The 23,123-nt window shown below is 37.5% G+C and overlaps 1 protein-coding gene across 1 annotated transcript in view; it reads right to left on the bottom strand.

The window, feature by feature from the left end:
* SNX4 (sorting nexin 4) overlaps positions 1-23,123 on the bottom strand; it is a 117,910-nt gene that overhangs the window by 14,102 nt on the left and 80,685 nt on the right. Inside the window, exon 9 of the mRNA XM_037837360.1 lies at positions 5,307-5,372. Coding sequence (XP_037693288.1) covers positions 5,307-5,372 — 66 coding nt within the window. The remainder of the gene's footprint in view (positions 1-5,306; positions 5,373-23,123) is intronic.

Here is a 23,123-nt window from a genome sequence, read left to right on the forward strand (position 1 = left end):
TGGCAGTTCCTTGATGACTAATGTTACGTACTTTTTCATGCGCTTATTGGCCAATCATATATCTTCTTTTCTGAGTGGCTGTTAAGTCTTTTGCCAACTTTTTATTTTTTAATTGGATTTTTTTCTCTATTATTGAGTTATAGGAGTTCTTTATATATATTATGGATACAAACTCTGTCAGATATTTATGTCAGAAACGTCTGCTCCCAGTTTGTGGCTTTCCTCTTCATTTTCTTAATAGTATCTTTTAATGAGCAAAGAGATGCTTCATTTTGACTAAGAGCAATTTACCATTTTTTTCTTATATATTTTATCTTTTATGTCTTTTCAACAAATCTTTCCTGACTCCAAGACTGCAAAAACATTTTCCTAAGTGTTTTACTAAAAGCTGTAACTCCAGCTTTCACAATTAGATATACAACTCAAGTTGAATTAGTTTTTGTATAAGGTGTGAGATATGGGTCAAAATTCATTTTCTTCTATATATATATCCAGTTATTCCAGCACCATTTATTGAAACGGACTGAATAGGTATGGGTCTATTTATGGATTCTATTCTGTTGCACTGATCTGTTTATCTTTATGCCAATACTTCACTTTTTTATCACTGAAGCTTTACGGAGAGTCTTGAAATTAGGTGATATACTAAAGCTTTGTTCTTTTTCAACATTGTTTTATCTATTCTGGGTTGTTTGTATTTACATATACATTTTAGAATCAGCTTATAAACTTCTATTTAAAAAACCAACTGGAATTTTAATTGGGACTACATTGACTCTATAGAGTCAATTTGAGGAGAACGGACAATATTGAGTCTTCCACTCCATGAACATGGTTTATCTCTCCATTTATTAAAGAAATTTAGGCCTTTAATTTCTCTCAGCAATGCTTTATATAATTTTCAGTGTAAAGGTTTTTCACATCTTTCATTAAATTAATCCCTTAGTATTAAGTTTTTGACGCTATCGGTAAATAGTACTTTTTTTTTTTAAACTTTATTTTGAAATAAATTCAAACTTACAGGAACAGTTGCAAAAACAATAAAAACCTCATATACAGAACTCCAACATACCCCGAGCCCCCTCCCCCGATACCCCGATCCACCAACTTTAACATTCTGTCACACAACCATTTCTTTCCCTCCCTCCCTATGATCCATCATCTATTGCTCTGTCTTCTGAACATATGAGAGCAAATCGCACACATCCTTGAACAAACAATATAATTCACATATACATTTCCCATGAAAAAGAACATTCTTTTATGCAATCCCATTAAGCGCAGCTAAGAAGTCCAAGAAATTCAACATTGATACAAAGCTTACGTTCTGTATTTCCTTTTTTTTTTTTCTTTTGTCGCAACTGTGTCCCTTTGAGCCTCCTCTCCTCCATCCTCAGATCCCATCCAGGATCACCTTGGCATTTAATTGTCATTATCTATTTAGACTCTTTTTTTTTTTTTTTCCCAATTGTGGAAACATATATACAAGCCTAAATCTTCCCATTCCAACCCCTCCCTAGCATCCCATTAGTGGGATTCATCACATTCACAATGTTGCAATGCTATCTCCTTCCCACCATCGATTTCTAGAAGTTTCCCTTCACCCTGAACAGAAACCCTACACTCATTTTTTAACTCCCCATTGCCCCTTCCCCCACTTCTCGTAACCCATATTCTACTTTTCATCTCTATGGTCATATTCTCTGATACTTTCTTCGTGTTTACCGTGGGGCTTAAATTTAACCTCTTAAATCTGTAACAATCTTGTTTTTCTTTGATACCAACTTAACTTCAATAGGACACGTAAACTATGTTCTTATACTCCTCCATTCCCCCACCTTTATGTAGTTCTTGTCAAAAATTACACATTTTACATTGAGTCCCAAACCACTGATATATCATTACAGTTTATGTATTTTAGATCCTGTAGGAAATAAATAGTGGAGTTACAAATCAAAAATATAGTAGTATTGGTATTTATATTTACCGTGTGATCTTTACTGGAAATCTTTATTTCTTCTTGTCGTTTCAGTCAATTGTTTAGTGTCCCTTCCTTTCAACCTGCTCAATTCCCTTTAGCATTTCTTATAGGACTGATCTACTGGCGATGAAGTCCCTCAGCTTTTGATTATCCAGGAATGTTTTCATTTCCGCCTCATTTTTACCCTCCAGTCGTTTGTGAATTTTCTAAGTCTCTGATGGTTACTGACTTCTATTTGTATTCCACTGTGGTCAGAGAATGTGCTTTGAATAAATTCAATTTTTTTAAAAAATTTATTGAGCCTTGTTTTAAGTCCCAGCATATGGTCTATTCTGGAGAAAGATCCGTGATCATTATAGAAGAATGTGTGTCCTGGTAATTTGGGATGTAATGTTCTATATATTTCTGTTAAATTTCCCTACCTCTCTCTCTCCTTTCGTTTCTCTGTCAGTAGGGCTCCCTTTAGTATCTGAAGTAGGGCAGGTCTTTTATTAGCCAAATCTCTCAGCATTTGTTTGTCTGTGAAAAATTTAAGCTCTCCCTCAAATCTGAAAGAAAGTTTTGCTGGATAAAGTATTCTTGGTTGGAAACTTTTCTCTCTCAGAATTTTCAATATGTCATGCCTTTGCCTTCTCGCCTCCATGGTGGCCACTGAGTAGTCACTGCTTAGTCTTATGTTGTTTCCTTTGTATGTGGTGAATTGCTTTTCTCTTGCTGCTTTCAGAACTTGCTCCTTCTCTTCAGTATTTGAGAGTCTGATCAGAATATGTCTTGGAGTGGGTTTAATTGGATTTATTCTATTTGGAGTTCGCCGGGCATTTATGCTTTGTGTATTTATATTGTGTAGAAGGTTGGGGAAGTTTTCCCCAACAATTTCTTTGAATACTCTTTCTAGACCTTTACCCTTCTCTTCCCCTTCTGGGACACCAATGAGTCTTAAATTTGGACGTTTTATTTTATCTATCATATCCCTGAGATCCATTTCTATTTTTTCAATTTTTTCCCCCATTCTTTCTTTTGTTCTTTCATCTTCCATTCTGTGGTCCTCGAGGACACTGAGTCATTGTTCAACTTCCTCTAATCTTCTATTATGAGTATCCAGAGTCTTTTTAATTTGGCCAACAGTTTATTTCCATAAGATCTTCTATTTATTTACTCTTACAATTTCTTCTTTATTCTCTTCTAGGGTCTTCTTTATGTCCTTTGTATCCTGTGCCATGCTCTTCTTCATGTCCTTTATATCCTGTGCCATGCTCTTGTTGTTTGACTTTAGTTCTTTGATTAATTGCGCCAAGTACTGTGTCTCTTCTGATCTTTTGGTTTGGGTGTTTGGGTTTGGGTTCTCCATATTGTCTGGTTTTATCATATGCTTTAAGATTTTCTGTTGTTTTTGGCCTCTTGGCATTTGCTTTAATTGATAGGGTTCTTTCTGGATATAAAAAGTACCAATCTCTAATTTGTCAGAGCTACAGCTTGGTGGCGTACACTTTCTCTAACTAGCCAGCAGTTGGCGTCTGTGAGTCACCTATTCTCCTCAAGTCAGTTCTCCCCAACTTTGTCTTGGTGGTGTGTGGGGATCTGGTTCTTGTGGGGTTCAAATGGTGCACTAAGTTTGGGTGTGCTGTTGGTGCTGTCCGCCCTTAATGTGGGGCATGTGTCTGGGTGGTTAGTGAGGCAGGGCAGCTTTAATAATCAAACCTCCCAGGTGTTCCCGGCTGGAGATTTAAGGCTGTTGCAAGAGTCTAAGCCTTCATTTCAGTCTTGCCACAGACTGTCTCTGCCGCTGACCCACAAGTCCTTGGTATTGGCATGGGTCCCTGGGATTTCCAAGTGGGTCCCCCTTCCCAGCTGTACTCTTCCAGGACCTCTGCTGAGGGAAGACTGTGCCACATCACAAGTGTGCACTGGCCCTCCAGGGAAGCCCTGGGCTGCTGGGCCATGCAGGGGTGTTCCTAGCCTGCTGTAAAGATGGTTGAATGCGGCGTGTTAATTTCCCCCTTTTCGCACAGCCCCACCTTCCCAGCTCTCGGACAATTAGCTGTGGTTGCACTAAAGGCCACTGTCCACGGCCAATATTGTGGTGTGTGCGCAGTGCTACGGAAAGTACTCCCGACCACACTGGGACCCTTGGCGTGGCTCTGGACTATAGCTCCAGCCCTGGGCAGGAGCGTTCCCAGCCCGCCAGGGAGATGGCTGCAAGGGGCACAGTTTCTTTCTCCTTTTGGCTCCCCTCTGTCCCCTGGCCCCAAGACAATCAGCAGCAGGCTATCCTCCACCCTAGACACCAAGACATTTGCATAGCATGCTCCCGCCGTGCTTCACTGCATGGTTCTCACTGTTGTAACCGCAGCCACTCCCGGGTTTGTTTTGTTTTTTTTTTTTTTTTTTAAAAGAACTAGTCTGTCTACAAACACCAACGCACGGTTTCCCCACACCACAGCGTGGCCACCAGACTTTCAGCCAGCTCACTCACTCATTTCAGAACGCAGGATCCCAGTTTCACCAAATGCATGGTCCCTGTGGATTTAGCAGACTTTGTCTGGCTGGTGCATCGTGGGAACTGGTGTTCTGGGTCACTTTCTGGCTTTTATCTAGTATTTTTCACAGAGAGGCTTTTTTGCCCTGTCTCACCTAGCCGCCATCTTAGGTTCTCCAAATAGTACTTTTTAAAATTTTATTTTCCAACCATGATTGCTAGTATATAAAAACAACTGACTTTTCTATATTAATCTTATATCCTGCAAACTTATTAAATTCAATTCTTCTATAATATTTCTGGTTGATTTCTTATGATATTCTATGTAAACAATTCTGTCAACTGCATATAAAGACATCTTACTACTTTTTTTCTAATAATTGTGCCTTTAATTTAATTTAATTTTTTTTGCCTCATTGCATTGACTTCGACCTCTAGTACAATGTTTAATAAAAGTGGTAAGAGCAGACAACTTTGTCTTGTTTCTGGTATTTAAAGAGAAAGTGTCAGTAATTCATTATTAAGTACAATATCAGCTGTAGGTTTTAGTCTGAGGAAACTCTTTTACTCCTAGTTTGATGAAAAAAAATTTTTTGTTGGAATTTGCCAAATTGATTTTCTATGTTTATTAAAATGTGTTTTTTCTTCTTTATTCTTTTAATATGTGAATCAGACTAATTTTCAAATGTTAAACTAGTCTTGAATTTCTGAGATAAACTTCATTAAGTCACATCTGTACACACAGAGCATCTAAATGTCAGCAAACTTGATAAAAACAGAATAGAGAGTCACCAACATTTCACCGCTAAACTTCACCTTAGACTTTACATAAATTCCCTAGGTACTTACACATCCATATGATGTCCAGCACTCTGCAGTCCATCACCCATTTCCTTTTCTATAGCACTCCATTCACTAAGAAAAAGAAGACAAACCAAAAACAACATCAATTAGGGTATAAAATACTAATTATTTATGCAATTGTTTTCCTAGCTGGCTTTGAAACAATATATAGACCCTATATTTAGATTTATTTCCTATGACACAAATACGCTGCTTTCTTTTTAAGTTTAACAACAAAATACAAGTGGAGGCTTTAAAATGTTAATTCAAAAGTTGATACTCTGGCAAAAAAGAAGTCCTATCTTGAAGTCATCATGCTGCGTGAAATAAGCCAGACACAAAAGAATGAATATTGATCTCACAGATATGAAATAAGCAGAATATGCAAATTCACAGAGTCAGCAACTTGAGTACAGGTTATCAGGGGCTGTGGTAGGGGGTGGGAATGAGGAGTTAATGCAAAATTGGTACAGAATTTCCAGTTGGGGTGATGGGAAAGTTTTGAAAATGGATGGTGGTGATAGTAGCACAAAATTGTAAATGTAATTAACACCACTGAATTATATATCTGAATGGGATTAAAAGGGGAAATTTTAGGTTCTGTATGTTTCTAGAATAAAAAATATTAAGAAAATCATAGGACTGCACAACACAAACAATGAACCCTAATGTAAACTATGGACTATAGTTAATAAAATTATAATAATATTCTTTCATAAATTATAACAAAAGGACCACACTAGTGCAATGTATTAATAATAGGAGGGTGTGTTGGTTTGAGTCTGTTATGTACCCCAGAAAAGCCTACGTTCTTTTTTTTAAAATTTTTTCAACTAAATTCAGTTTTATTGAGAGATATTCACATACCATACAATCATCCATGGTGTACAATGAACTGTTCATAATACCATCATATAGTTGTGCATTCATCACCCCAATCTATTTTTGAATATTTTCCTTACATCAGAAAGAAGCAGCATAAAAATTAAAACTAAAAAAAAAGATCACAGAAATCACCCCCCCATCCCACCCTATTTTTCATTTAGCTTTTGTCCCCATTTTTCTACTCATCCATCCATTCACTGGATAAAGGGAGAGTGATCCACAAGGTTTTCACAGTCACACTGTCACCCATAGTAAACCACATTGTTATACAATCGTCTTCAAGAGTCAGGGCTACTGGATTAGAGTTTGATAGTTTCAGGTATTTACTTCTAGCTATTCCAGTACATTAAAACCAAAAAGGGTTATCTATATAGTGTGTAAGAATGTCCACCACAGTGACCTCTCGACTCCATTTGAAATCTCTCAGCCAGTGAAGCTTTATTTTGTTTCATTTCGCATCCCCCTTTTGGTCAAGAAGATGTTCTCAGTCCCACGATGCTGGGTCCAGATTCATCCCCGGGAGTCATATCCTGCATTGCCAGGGAAATTTACACCCTGAGAGTCAGGTCCCACGTATGGGGGAAGAGCAGTGAGTTCACCTGCCAAGGTAAGCCATGATCTTTAAATCCAATCTTTTGGGGGCAGACCTATTGTTGGGTGGAACCTACTGATTAGGTTGTTTCCACAGAGACGTGACCCCGCCCATCCAAGGTGGTTCTTAATCCGCTTGCTGAATACTTTAAGGGAGAGAAATTTTGGAGAGAGGTCAGAGCCAAGTGAGTTTAGAGAAGCTAAGAAAGAAAATGCCCTGGGGAGAAGCAAGAAGGACCCACAGGAGCTGAGAGAGCCATTCTGAAACCAGAAGGCAGGAGAGAAGGACCAGCAGATGTCACCATGTGCCTTCCCATGTGACAGAGGAACCCTGATGCCAGCTACCTTTCCTTCAAGAAGGTATCTTCCTCTTGATGCCTTAATTGGGGTATTTTCATGGCCTCCAAACTGTAAATTTGCAAACTAATAAATCACCATCAAAAAGGCCAACCCATTTCTGGTATACTGCATTTCGGCAGCTTTAGCGAACAAGGGGTATACAGGAACTTTGTATTTTCTGCATGATTTTTCTGTAAACCTACAACTTCTTCAATAGAGTAACAAATAAAAGTTAATACCTGCTCCTGTCAAGTATAAGTAATATACAAAACAGCTTCTGTTATAAACAATAATTTTGAGCTAGGGCACATATTTAAACCAACTGTGAGCTTTTTTAAAAGATTTGGATGTTGGCCCTAATCTTTCATCAGAATCTCTGGGGATAGGGCTGAGGCATGGATATTTTTAAAAGCTCCATGGATGATTCCGGTAAATAAAACTGATTATGTGCCACTGTTCTAACAGCTAAAAGAAAAACAGGATTGTATAGAAGCATTAGATGAGCAGTAAAACTACAATAATTTTCACTGTTCCATGAGAAAGTCTACTAGAACCAGAGACCATTTTGTTGCTATTTCGGTAAAATGCATCTTATTTTAAAAAAATCCTCTTTATGGAAATATTTATATATGCTTATTAAACTGGGAAAAAAAAATCTATAATCTTAAACACCCAGAGATGACACAATTTGATGTATTTCCTTCTAGTCTTAAAATTAAAAAATATATATATTATTGGTGTAACATATGTTTGCCATAAAACTTGCCATTTTAACCAGCTTCCAGTGTACAATTCATCGGCATTAATTACATTTACAATGTTGTGAAACCATCACCACCATTGATTACAAGGACTCTTTCTTTCATCACCCAAACAGAAACTCTGTACTCCTTAAACAATAACTTCCTATCCTCCCCTTTCCCCCAGGCTCTAGTAACCTGTAATCTATCTTCTGTCTCTACGAATATGCTTATTCTAGATATTATATGAGTGGTATCATGCATATTTGTCCTTTAGCTTATTTCACTTTGTATAAAGTTTTCAAGGTTCATTCATGTTTTATCATGTATCAGAACTTCATTCCTTTTTATGGCTGAATAATAGTTCATTGTATGGACATACCACATTTTGTTTATCCATTCACCTGTCAATATACACTTGCATTATGTCCACCTTTTGGCTATTGTGAATAATGCTGTTCTTCTAGTCTTTTTTACTTGCTCATTTTAATGCGGCTGAGATCACATGATATTTGCAATTTTATATCATACTCTTTTCCCTTAACAGAATTTTCCTGTTATTAAAATAATTCTTTCTAAACATTGGTTCAAATGGCAACTCATAATTCTCTTTAACCATTTTTCCTTTTCTTTTTGTTATTTAAAGAATGTATAATAAATGTCATTTTCAACGGCAACAAATCATAAAAGAAAAAAATTAAATAATATTATTGTGTTAATCTGTATGTTTTATAAGCTGTTCTTGAAATAGCTTATATGCTTACAGTACTAGGAAAAAAAACATGGTTTTAAAATTTTCAAGGAAGCAAAACAAACACATACCTATGTAACAACATGGTTAGGACTAAAAGACAATTTAGGTAAGACTCCATCTGATAATTTTCTTTCCTTATACATTTGCTCTCAAAATAGTAATGGCAACAATGGGCAAGTTTTTTAATTCGCTGTTTACAAAATGGCTTTAAACATCTTTAACTCTATCATCTAAGCTCCAAAGCCACATTTCTATGTCTACAAGACAATTCTGCTTTTATGAACCTCTATCACTTCAAATTCAACATATCTAAAGTCCAGTTATTCACATGAAAAGAAAATCTTGAATCTCTGCAAGATTTCAAGTTATAGCCAAAAGTGTAATGTAGTGATCAAAGTTAATGTAGCTGTATGTCATGTTAATGTAATTAAAAGAGTCTACTTCAACTATCTATTGGATGTCCCACAGGACTTCATTCACCTAATCTTTGAGCATCTTATTAAGTGCTAGCATCTCAAGGTTAACAAAATCAAATGTAATTCCTTTGTCTCCTAACAAAGACTATAAACTAGAAAAGCAAGACTTAGTCATTTTTGTATTCCCAATAAGTAGTTTAGCGTCTGCCAAATACCTGGCATGCAAAGTTTATGGGCTAAATATAAAGAATGAACCAACAAATAAATTCATAAAATGTGAGGATAAAAACACTGAGTTCTATGTATCAGTCACTGTTAGGTGCTGGACACAAAGATTAAAAAGGCTCTCTTCCCTCAAGATACATATAGTTCAGTCCTCAGTTTACTCAAACTGTGGTCTAGCACAGTATCACCTGAAAATGTATTAGAAATGCATTCTTAAGACTCATCTTAGACCCACTGAATCAGAATCTGCATTTTTAACAAGATCCCCAAGTGACCTGTATGCCTGTTACATTTTAAGAAGCACTATCTAGAAAAAAGGTTCTGACCTGGGATCCATGGATTAGTCTAGGGTAGGAAATTAAAAATATTTTAGTCAGTTTAGTTGGGAAAGGGGTAATTATTTATACACAGAGAACTATTAAAGGGAAGAGGGGATTAGAATCAACTTTAGAAAAACCATAATTGCTGTCTTCAAGTACTTAAAGGATAGTGTTAGATGGCTAGATGAACCAGCTCAGTAAGGACCATGACCTCTCGCAGCATCTGATGAAAGCAATGGACTTTTCACTAAGGGAAAAATTACAAACATACATACAATTTCAGGGACTCTTGGATTAAGATACCTGAACTATTACAAAAATACCAAGATCCTTCCTGCTGTTATTTTATAATTCCGTGATAGAAAGGAAAGACACAAAGAATGCAGATTTAGGATAGGAATGAAAAAAAATATAAATTACAACAAAAAATGTGGTCACTTAATCTGGTGCTCATTAGGGATAGAGGCATGAGAGGTAAACTCTACAGACCTAAGCAGCTCTGTGGTAACAGGTTTCATTTGTTTATAATTCTGTGCAAGATTTCGTTTAAACGAAAAGGTCCATGCTAAGAATTCACTGTCCTTATTTAACCCCATAACTGAATAGACGTATAAAATCAAAGCTCAGAGATTTAGCATGCCTTATTCAAAGTCAGGCAGCTGATGAAGAGCTAAAACTAGAATTAACTCCCAGGAGAATGCTGTAGTTAATAATCCCAGGCCCTAAGTAAATGACACTTTCCTCCCCACACCATGCACATGACCAAATAAAAAATAAAGTACTGGCCTCAACAAATTAATCACAAGAAAAGAGAAGGAATCAGTCATTAAAAACCTCTCAAGAAAGAAAAGTCCAGGACCAGATGGCTTCGCTGGGGAACTCTACCAAGCATTCTAGGAAGAATTAGTACCAAATCTGCTCAAATCTTCAAAAAAACTGAAGAGGACAAAAAACTACCTAAGTCATTCTATGAAGTCAACATCACCCTAATACCAAAGAAAAAATCCTCAACAAAATAGCTGCAAATCAAATCCAGTAACACATTAAAAGAAGTATATAACATGACCAAGTGGGTTTTATTCCAGTATGCAAGGGTGTTTCAACACAAGAAAATAAATTAATGTAATACACCATATCAACAAATTGAAGGGGAAAAACCACATGATCATCTTGATTGATGTGGAAAAGGCATGTGACAAAATCCAGCATCCTCTTTTTTTTTTTTTAATTCAGCTTTATTGAGATATATTCACATACCATACAATCATCCATGGTGTACAATCTACTGTCCATAGTACCATCATGTAGTTGTGCACACATCATTCCAATCTATTTTTTTTAATAATTAAATTCGGTTTCATTGAGATATATTCACATACCATACAATCATCTGTGGTGTACATCAACTGTTCACAGTACCACCATATAGTTGTGCATTCATCACCTCAAACTATTTTTGAACATTTTCCTTACACCAGAAAGAATAAGAATAAAAAACAAAAGTAAAACAGAATACCCAAATCATCCCCCCATCCCACCCTATTTTTCATTTAGTTTTTGTCTCCATTTTTCTACTCATCCATCCATACACTGAATAAAGGGAGTATGATCCATAAGGTTTTCACAATCACACTGTCACCCACTGTAAGCCACATTGTTATACAATCGTCTTCAAGAGTCAGGGCTACTGGATTAGAGTTTGATAAGTTTCAGGTATTTACTTCTAGCTATTCCAATACATTAAGACCTAAAAAGGGTTATCTATATAGTGCGTAAGAACGTCCATCAGAGTGACCTCTCGACTCCATTTGAAATCTCTCAGCCAGTGAAACTTTATTTCATTTCCTTTCGCATCCCCCTTTTGGTCAAGAAGATGTTCTCAGTCCCATGATGCTGGGTCCAGATTCTTCCCCAGGTGACATATCCCACATCACCAGGGAGATTTACACCCTGGGAGTCAGGTCTCACATATGGGGAGGTGGGAGAACAGTGAGTTCACCTGCTGAGTTGGCTTAGCTAGACAGAGAGGGCCACATCTGAGCAACAAAGAGGTACTCAGGCAGACTCTCAGGAACAATTATAAGCAGGTTTAGCCTCTCCTTGCAGCAACGAGCTTCATAAGGGCAAGCCCCAAGATAGAGGGCTCAGCATACCAAACCATCAGTCCTCAATGCTTGTGAGAACATCAGCAACAATCCAGGTGAGAAAGTCCAACGTTTCTGCATTTTCTCCCAGTTGCTCACGTGGGTCCTGCATATATATTTTTATTATCTGCCCAAATTACATTGGGATCAGCATCCTTTCTTGATAAAAACACTTTGACAGACAGGAATAGAAGGAAACTTCCTCATCACAATAAAGTGCATACATGAAAAACCCACAGCTAACATCATATTCAGTGGTAAAAGACTGAAAGCTTTCCTTCTAAGATCTGGAACAAGACAAAGCATGCCTAATGTTACCACTGTTATTCAACATTGTGATGGAAGTTCTAGCTAGAGCAAGAAGGCAAGAAAAAGAAATAAAAGCATTCAAATTGGTAATGAAGAAGTAAAACTTTCATTGTTTGCAGATGACATGATCCTATATGTAGAAAGTCCTGAAATATCTACAACAGAGCTATTAGAGCTAATAAACAAGTTCATCAAAGTGGCAGGATACAAAATAAACACACAAAAATCAGTAGTGTTTCTATAAACTAGTAATGAGCAATCTGAGGAGAAAATCAAGAAAAAAATTCTATTTACAATAGTAACCAAAAGAATCAAATTCCTAGGAATAAATTTAACCAAGGACATAAAGGACCTATACACAGAAAACTACAAAACATTGCTAAAAGAAATCAAGGAAGACCTAAATAAATGAAAAGACATACTGTGTTCATGGATTGGAGGACTAAATATAGTTAAGATGTCAAGTATACCCAAAATGCTTTCTAGATTCCATGCAATACCAATCAAACTCTCAACAACTTACTTTGCAGAAATAGAAAAACCATTAACCAAATTTATTTGGAAAGGGAGAGTGCCCTGAATAGCTAAAAGTTATCTTGAGAAAGAAAAATGAAGTTGGAGGTCTCACACTACCTGACTTTAAAGCATATTACAAAACTATGGTGGTCAAAACAGCATGGTACTGGTATAAAAACAGAATTGAGAGTTCAGAAACAGATCCTCTCATCTACGGACAACTGATTTTTGACAAGGCGGCCAAGTCCATTCAACTGGGACAGAAGAGCCTCTTCAACAAATGGTGCCTGGAGAACTGGATATCCCTATCTTTTCATTCTTTTGAGAATGAAACCTGTCTCACACCTTATAAAAAAAATTAACTCAAAATGTATCAAAGACCTAAACATTAGTGCTAAGACCATAAAACTCTAAGAAGAAAATGTAAGGAAGTAGCTTAAAGATCTTGTGATAGGAGGTGGTTTCTTACACCCAAAGCACAAGCAATGAAAGAAATAGATAAATGGGAGCTCCTCAAAATGTAATAATTTTGTGCCTCAAAGGACTTGTCAAGAAAGTAAAAAGGTAGCCTACTCAATGGGAAACAATATTCAGAAACTAAATACTACATATCGGACAAGGTGTTTTTTTTTTAATTCATTTTTATTGAGATGTATTCACATACCATGCAATCATACAAAGCATACATTGAATTGTTCACAGTACCATTATATAGTTGTGCATTCATCACCCAAATTAAGTTTTGAACATTTTCATTACCACACACACAAAAATAATGAGAATAAAAGTGAAAAAGAACAATTAAAGTAAAAAAGAATACTGGGTGCCTTATTTTTTTTTTTGCCCCCATTTTTCTATTCATTTGTCCATACACTAGACAAAGGGGAGTGTGGTCCATATGGCTTTCCCAATCACACTGTCACCCCTCATAAGCTACATTTATATACAATTGTCTTCAAGATTCATGGGTTCTGGGTTGTAGTTTGATAGTTTCAGGTATTTACTGCTAGTTATTCCAATTCATTAGAACCTAAAAAGGGTTGTCTATATTGTGTGTAAGAGTGCCCACCAGAGTGACCTCTCGGTTCCTTTTGGAATCTCTCAGCCACTGAAACTTATTTCATTTCCATTCACATCCCCCTTTTGGTCAAGAAGATGTTCTCCATCCCACGATACCAGGTCCAGATTCCTCCCTGGGAGTCATATTCCACATTACCAGGGAGATTCCCTTCCCTGGGTGTCAGATCCCACATAGGAGGGAGGGCAGTGATTTCACCTGCCAAGTTGGCTTAGCGAGAGAGAAAGGGCCACATCGGAGCAACAAAGAGGCATTCGGGAGGAGGCTCTTAGGAACAATTATAGGCAGGCCTAGCCTCTTCTGATAAAGGTTTAATATCCAGAATATATAAAGAGATCTTACAGCTCAACAACAAAAAGATAAACAACCCAATTTAAAAAATGGACAAAAGACATGGATAGACACTTTTCTATAGAGGAAATACAAATGATTCAAAAGTATATGAAAAGATGCTCAATTTCACTAGCTATCAGGGAACTGCAAATCAAAACACGAGATACCATCTCACACCTATCGGAATGGCCATTATCTGAAAAACACTCCCTATCCCCCTTACCCTGCTTTATATTTTTCCACAACACTTATCACCTAACATACTATATAATTTGATTTACTTATATAAAAAAAAACAAAACCAGAAACCTACAAGTACTGGAAGGATACGGAGAAATAGGTACACTTATTCACTGTTGGTGGGAATGTAGAATAGTGCACGCATTCTGGAAGGCAGTTTGGCGGTTCCTCAGGAAGCTGAGCATAAAATTTGCCATATGATCCAGCAATCCCATTACTAGGTATATACTCAAAAAAACTGAAAACAGGGACATGAACAGACATTTGCACACCGATGTTTATAGTGGCATTATTTATGACCGCCAATAGACGCAAACAGCCCAACTGTTCATCAACTGATGAGGAGATAAGCAAATTGTGGCATATACATATGATGGAATATTATGCAGTTGTAAGACAGAATAAAGTCATGATGCATGCAAAATGTGGATGAATCTTGAGGACACTATCCTGAGCAAAATAAGCCAGAAACAAAAGGACAGATGCTGTATAGTCTCACTAATATGAACCAACTATAATGAGCAAACTCTGAGAGTTAAATTAAAGTGCACCAGTTATCAGGAGATAGAAAGAAGGCAGAGATTGGGCAATCGATGCTTAAGAAGAACAGAATATTCAATAAGGTTAGCTGTAAAGGTTCGCAAATGGATATCACAATATGTATGATGGTAGCACAGTACTATAAGTGTAATTAACAAAGCTGAGTGTGAATATGGTTGAAAAAAGGAAGGCTAGAGTCATGTATGTCACCAGAAGGAAAGCTAGAGGCTAAAAACTGGGACTGTATAACTTAGCAAAACCTAGAGAGGACAATGAGGGTAGCTAATTGTATTAGTTAGGGTTCTCCTTGGAAACAGAATCAATGAGAGATGTCTCTTATTATCAAATTGTAAAAGTGACTCACGCAACTGCGGGAGCGCACGAGTCCAAATTCTGCAGAGCCATCAACAAGCTGTCAACTCCAAGGAAGACGTCCGATGAACTCCTCGGGAAACGAACCGACAACTTTGACGAACTCCTCAGGAAATGAACCGGCAACTTTGAAGAACTCCTCAGGAAACGAACCGACAACTTTGACGAACTCCTCAGGAAACGAACTGGCAACTTCGACGAGCTCCCCAGGAAAAGCTTCACTGAGCAGCTGAAGAAGAAGGTTCTCTAACCGTCCGGCTTATAAGCCTCCAACTGATCACCCGGACCAAATCCAGCCAATTGCATTCTCTCACTGTGGAAGCATGCCCCTTGATGAGTCATCAGTCAGCTGCAGTCAATTGACTGATGATCCAACAAACCAACCAGCCTCAAATAGCCTCACAGGAATCGTCAGGCCAGTGCCCGCTTGAACAGACAGCTAGGCCACCTAGCCAAGTTGACACATGAACCCAACCATCACACTAATTGTACAAATATAAGAAAACTTTTACAAAAATGAGAACAAATGTATGTCACTATTACAAGGTGTTAAAAATGGGATGGTATATGGGAAAAACACAATTAATGCAAAATAAGGTCTATACTTAACAATATAACACTGGATTATTTTTCATCAATTGTAAGAAAGGCAATATATCAAAGCTAAATGTAAATAAGATGGACATATAAGGGAGAGATACGGGATTTTCCCCCCTTCTTTCTTTTCAGAAGAAATGAGAATGTTCTCATATACAATGAAGTGGTGAAGGCATAACCATGTGATTATATCAGGAGCTGCTGATTGTATACTTAGGGTGGATTGTATGGTGTATGAATAAAACTTAAAAAAATTGAACAAAAGACTACAGAAAAAAAAAATCAGGCATTGAAAGTTTAAATAACCCTCGCAGGATCATAGAGATTCGTGCACCTCTGACATTCCCAAGAAAATGATTGCTTTAGGGGCTGAATGAAAGAAATGGGATTAATAAATGTTTTATATTTTTATATACAAATAAAAAGCCTAAGTGGACATACTGCACTTAGCCTGATAAAGCCCCACAACCAAACAGTATGCCTCTGCTTTTTGCTGGAATTTTATCAACTCAATGGAGAAACCCTGGTATCCTGTGTTAAACAGAAATTCTAACAGGGTGATGTTTATTTTTGATTAAAATTTTAAAATGGGGAAATAATTATCAGAAAAAGGAGAAGTATGCATCTCATGGAAGCAAAATTAATTAAAAGGATTCCTGGCTGGGGGAAGACTAATCACGTTATTCTTCTTCACATTTTCCTCTTCCCTACTGGGGAAAAATTAGTAGGCTCTAGAGTAGGGAGAGAAAAAAATCAACGTGCTATAGACCACTGCTTCTTAAACCTTAGTATGCATAACAATTACTTGGGGATCTTGTCAAAATACAGATTGTGATTCAGTAGGTCTTGGAGTGGGGGTGGCATGAGATTCTGCATTTCTAGTAAGTGACCAGGTGATAACTGGTATGGGTAGAATTGTGTTCCCTGAAAGATATGTTTTATGTCCTAATCTCTAGTCCTGTCGAATGTGGCCCTAATTGGAAAGAGAATCTTTGAAGATGTGATTAATTAAGATGAGGCCAAAATGGATTGGCGTGTCCTTACATGAAGGGAAGAACAGGACCCAGAAAGACAGACACAGGGGAAAAGGCCATGTGAAGAAGGAAACAGATGCATCTATAAGCCAAGGATTGCCAGAAAACATCAGCAGCTGTAAGAGGCAAGGAAGGACTCTCCCCTAGAGGCGATACTTTGATTACCGATTTCTAGCCTCCAGAATTACGAGATGACAGATTTCTCTTGTTTTAAACCACATTTGTGATACTTTATTAGGGCAGCTAGAGGAAAGTTAAGACAGACGTGAGACTGCTGTTCCCACACACACTTAGGCTGCAGGGGATGTTCTAAGTGTTAGCTTTGCTGCAGACTTGGAGACAGGTCTCCTTTTGTGCTCTTTGTACCCTACCCAAGGAGGACATACTGGAGAGCCTCTGACATTGTGACTGTGATTGACTGTAGAACAACCTGCACAGCATCACAGAAGTCTTGGTGCCCAGTGGATGCAGAGCCCAGGGTGCTCAGGATGACCTCTCTCAAGATCGGAGGCTCTCTCACACACCTCTACAAATCTCAGCCTTGAATGGAAAATGGATAATGGACCACCAACTGCAGAGACACCCAAGAATATTTCAGATGGCCGAAGTATAAGGGCAGTCTCCCTGTCTTGGTCCATAAAAAGAGACTCAAATGGGCCCAAGAGTTGTCAGAGCAACCCCCAAGCCTGAATGACAATGACCAGCTGCTGCTCGCTACAGTGGCCATGAAAGACTGTGCCTGCTCTCGCCTTCAGTTTGTTCTTCCCTCAGTTCCTCCAGGGCCCAGGAAGCCTCCAAAGCCTCTGAACAAGCTTCTCTGAACTCCCTGCCTCTTTTGGCTGTGTCAACTTTAGATCTTGTCCTCCAGCCTGGCAATCACCCCAGAGCTATTTATTTCCTGTACCTTCAAGTGGGGACAAGAAGATGGACACCGTATGCTGGGCCTAAGTGCACTTACTCCTACTCTGGTGGTCCACGTCAGCCCCCACCGCTACTTTCTGACTGCCATCACACCACTGGTTTTGTTAAAGCTTGCTGTGAGTTTTGCCTTCTGTGCAGTTCCCTTTCAGTCCACCTCTCACCTAGGCAAACTGGTGTTAAGTCATTAGCTGGTATCGCTCTGCCTGAGCCAAGCAAGATAGCTGCTAAGTGCTGTCCTGATGCCTCCTGCATATCAGACCTCTTTTCTTTCAAGACTGCCTTTCACAGAAAACCCTCTAACCCCCATTTTTTGAGTGATATTTTATACACAGTTAAGTGGATAAATCTTATGTTTATGCTTAATACAGTTTTAGATATATTAATATATTAGATATATTAGATTCAGCTACAGGTTTCCATCACTTCAGAAGGTTCTCTAATGTTCCTTCTCAACCAATAACCACCCTAACCTGTACCAGAAAGGTAAGCACTATTTGGCCTTTCCCACCACAGACAGATTTCCCCCGTTCTTGAACTTGTATCTACATACAATATGTACAGTAAGTACTTTTGAGTGTTCAGCTTTTTTTTACTCAAGATGATATTGTGGGATTCGTCCATATTACTGTGTATGTCAGTAGTCTGTTCTTTTTATTACCTTGTAGCATGACGTATACCATACGTCATACCACATGGTGTATCATAATTTATTTATCCATTCTTCTGGCTGATGGGACTTTGAGTTATTTCTACTCTAGCTATTAAGAATAAAGCCAAATATGTCTGTTGGTGGCTATATGCACTCATTTCTCTTAGGTGTACACCTAGGAGTAGTTATTGCTGGGCACAGGGTAGCATTTGTTTAACTTTGGTAGATGATGCCAGTTTTCAAAAGAAGTTAAATCAATTTATGCTCTGCTCCCAGCAGCAGTGTAAGAGAGTCTCCAGGTAGTTGTTAGGAAGCTTCTTCAGATGCTGAATGAGTCAGTTCTACATGCCCACATGCCAGGTAATTCTCCTCCTTAGGAACCGTTGGTTAGAGTGTGTGTGTTAAGATCCTGAATGATACATTGCAACTCTGCTTGACATGAGGGGGCAGGATTGAACTTATCGGAGGTTTACATGATACATACTGTCTACAGATAAAAAGACACACACGTTTTTCACACTAACTGACAAACTGCAATTCTGGAGGCTTAATGAGAATGAATCACTGTAACCAAGAACAACAAGATGTCAGTTGTTAGCAAAGATCTGAGCAAATTTCTATGGCTTGCTCTGACGTCTGTCTAAACATCTAAGATGCCCAGTTTTTCAGGAAGAGGCCTGAAATATTTCTTCAGAAAGATTATGATTCATTGTCTAAAACTGGTGGTCACAAATACTGGTAGGCAGGCAAAGTTATTTTTTCATCTTCGTGCTCCCAGCACCCAGCACAGTGCGTGGCACCAAGCAGAAGTTTGATAAATGCTTGGAGACTGAATGAGTAAAGAGATACAAGAACAATCAAACAAGCCTGTAGCCTAACACCTATCCTGGAACAAGGCATTGTTTGGGTGATATAGAGAAATAAAGGAGAGAGGCAGAAAAAGGGGGATGATATCCACCACCATTCCAGTTCCAAGCATTTCTAAGACACTCCAGGGAAGGGTTTCAGCCCCTACCCCTGCCCCCAGCTGCCTGGGCTCCTGCCTCACTACAGCAAAGACCACTCGTATGCCCAAATCATGCCATCTTAACAAAGCAGAAGGTGCTTTTCTCAGAGTCAGAGGAAGATTCTGAGTCCAACTTATATCCCTCCCCTGATAGATACACCACACAGGTTTGTAAAGTTCTTATGCTTTAAAGACAAAAATACAGCATCTTATTCCATCTTAACACAGTCATCTTTGTTTTAAAAATTAAAAAAATAAGACTAGTGGGTTGTCTTCCTGATCAGGTCCAACATGAATACCACCACATCTATGAGTGGGAATGTCAGAGGGGACTTGGGAGGGGTCCCCTTGAACTTGGTGCAAAATGGACAGAGTCACATGTACAACGTGGATAGAACATACCTCCCCCATGTACAATGCTGTGGCTCCTTGAATGCAGAGCCATCAACTTGTAAACCTGAGTTCCTGTGGACTGGATATTGGATGATTATCAAGCCACAAACACCCCCACCAGAAGAAACTGCGTGTGTGTGTGATAAAGGGATGGTGGCCATGTTTTTAAAAGAGAGCTTTTGTTTTTTAGAGATACATGCTGGGATGGGGACCAGAGAGGGGTGGGAAAAGGTGGGTATAGATGAAACTAGATCAGCCATATGTTGAGAATTATTGAAGCTTAGTGGTCAGTACATCAAGTTCATTAAGTTGTTTTACTCTTGGAATATGTTTGAACATTTCCACAATAAAAATAAAAATAAAAACAAAAACCTCCAACAACAACAAAAAATAACAAAAAAGGTACAGTATCATTAAACAAAATCAATTCTGTGTCTTTGAGCAGTGATGTTACAAGTCACGTCTGCCAAACTGAGTTTTGTGTGTCCCTGATCACGTGACTAAGCATACAGCTTTTTGAAAGAAATTTGCTTGTGTGTTTTCCTGGAATCCCTTGAAAGGAAATGTATCTCAATGAATCTGGGAGAGAACTTATTTCTTGGTAGCTTCCACATGAATTCACAATTTAACGTGAATTAAGATGAGAATTCAAAAATATTCAATTAACAGAATATAATATTTTAGGCTACTGGCACCAGAGAGCTTTCAATAGCTACAATGAATCGTTACTGGCACTTAAAACTCTTGCCCCTTTTTTATAAGTCTATGGTAGAGTAAACCCCGCTTATGTATTTCGTCTGTTCAGTTCCCAGCTGAGTCTGAAACTGGTGTAAACAGACAACAAATCCTATAAGCCCTATGAAATAGCCCTTTGGCCTGCCCTAAATCAGGCCAGGTGCTGTAATGGAGAGGTAGGGTGGGGATAGGGGCTGCAAAACACCTAAGAATCTAGAAGAGTACAAAATCAATTTCAGTACTCAAGAATGGAAAAAAGAAAAACATTAACAGCAACATGTGATGTGAACATACCACAAAATCTATTAAGCTTCCCTGTTTTTCCTGGTGAGTCTAATTCCTGCTTGTTTCTTACTTAATGTAAGTTTATGTCTCTTCATCTGTCTTTTCCACTTTTGACAGTCTTTTGCCACTCATAGGCTTAGTTTCTTTTTCTTAGTTAATTTTCTCACCTTAATCTCCAGTTTAGCAAATAGCCATACTTTTTCTTTAATTAGAGAAGTTGTAGGTTTACAGAAAAAAATCATGCACAAAATACAGAGTTCCTATATACCACCATATATTTAATACCTTGCATTAGTGTGGAACATTTGTTAACAATTCATCAAAGCACATTTTTATAATTGAACTATTAACTACAGTTCATTGTATACAATAGGGTTTACTGTTTCTGTTGTACAGTCCTATCTTTGGTTTTTTAAAATGATTTTTATTCTAGTAATATATACACAACTGTAAATTTCCCTTTCTACACACATTCAAATATATAATACAGTGCTGTTAATTATGTTCACAATGTTGGGCTATGATCACAACCATATATTACTCTTCCATTGTCCCAAATAGAAGCTCTGTACATTTTAAGCCTTAACTCCCTATCGACTACCCCAAGCCTAGACCCTGGTAACCTATAATCTAGATTATGAATCTATGAGTTTACTTATATTCTAATTATTTCATATCAATGAGATCAAACAATATTTGTCCTTTTGTGTCTGGTTTATTTCACTCAAAATGATGTCTTCAAGGTTCATCCATGTTGTCACATGTATCAGAACTTCATTCCCTTTTACAGTATAACTGAATAATATTCCACTGTACATATGTACCACACTTTATCCATTCATCAGTTAATGGACACTTGGGTTGCTTCCATCTTTTGGCAATTGTGAATAATGCTGCTATGAATATCATGTGCAAATATCTGTTCGAGTCTCTGCTTTCAATTATTTTGTATATATACCTAGAAGTGGGATTGCTGGATCATATGGTAATTCTATACTTAACTTTCTGAAAAACTGCTGAACTGTCTTGGAACAGTGGATGTACTATTTTGCATTCCCAGAAGCAATGAATGAGTATTCCTACTTTTCCACATTCTCTCCAAAATTGGTAGTCTCTCATTTTTCAAATAGTAGCCATTTTTGTGGGTGTGAAACGTTATCTCATTGTGGTTTTGATTTGCATTTCCCTATGGCAAATGATGTGGAGCAATGTTTCATGTGTTTTATGGCCATTTCTGTATCTTCTTTAGATAAATGTCTTTTCAAGACTTTTGCTCATTTTTTAATTGGGTTGTTTTTTTCTTGCTGAGCTGAAAGTTTTCTTTATATTTTCTAGACATTAAATAAATACTTATCAGATATATGGTTTCCAAATGTTATCTCCCATAGTGTAGGCTTTTGTTTTACTTTCATGATAAAGCCCTATGAAGCACAAAAGTTTTTAATATTCATGAAGTTCCATTTATCTATTAATTCTTTTAGTGCTTGTGCTTTGGGTATAAAGTCTAGGAAACTATTTCCTATCACTAGATCTTGAAGATGTTTCCATATATTTTCTTCTAGGAGTTTTACAGTATTGGTTCTTATATTTAGGTCTTTGATCCATTTTGAGTAAATTTTTGTACAGGGTAAGAGATAGGGGTCCTTCTTCATTCTTTTGATTATGGATATCCAGTTTTCCCAACACCATTTACTAAAGAGACCATTCTGTTGCAGTTGAATGGGTTTGGCAGCTTTGTCAAAAATCAATTGACCATTGATCTGAGGGTCTATTTCTGAACTCTTGATTCAATTCTGTTGATTGACACGTCTGTCTTTATACCAGTACCACGCTTTTTTGACCACTGTAACTACTTGAAGATGACATGATCCTATATTTAGAAAATCCTGAAGAAATGACAACAAAGCTACCTGAGCTAATAAATAAGTTCAGCCAAGTGGCAGGATACAAGATCAACATGCAGAAATCAATAGTGTTTCCAGAAGACATGATCCTATATTTAGAAAATCCAGAAAAAAATGACAGAAAAGATACTTGAGCTAATAAGCGAGTTCAGCAAAGTGCCAGGATAAAAGATCAACATGCAAAAATCAATGGTGTTTCTACACACTAGTTATGAGCTATCCAAGGAGGTAATAAAGAAAACAAAAATTCCATTTACAATAGCAACTAAAAAATATCTAGGAATAAACCTAATCACAGATGTAAAGTACTAGTACAAAGAAAACTACAAAACATTACTAAAAGAAATAAAAGAAGACCTGAATAAATGGAAAACATTTCGTTTTCATGGAATGGAAGGCTAAATGTTGTTAAGATGTCAATTCTACTCAGGTTGATCTACATATTCAATGCAGTATCAGCCAAAATTCCAAAAGACTACTCTGCAGAAATGGAAAAG

This window comes from Choloepus didactylus, chromosome 1 (genome assembly GCF_015220235.1).
Source record: "Choloepus didactylus isolate mChoDid1 chromosome 1, mChoDid1.pri, whole genome shotgun sequence".
Classification (NCBI taxonomy): Eukaryota; Metazoa; Chordata; class Mammalia; order Pilosa; family Megalonychidae; genus Choloepus; species Choloepus didactylus.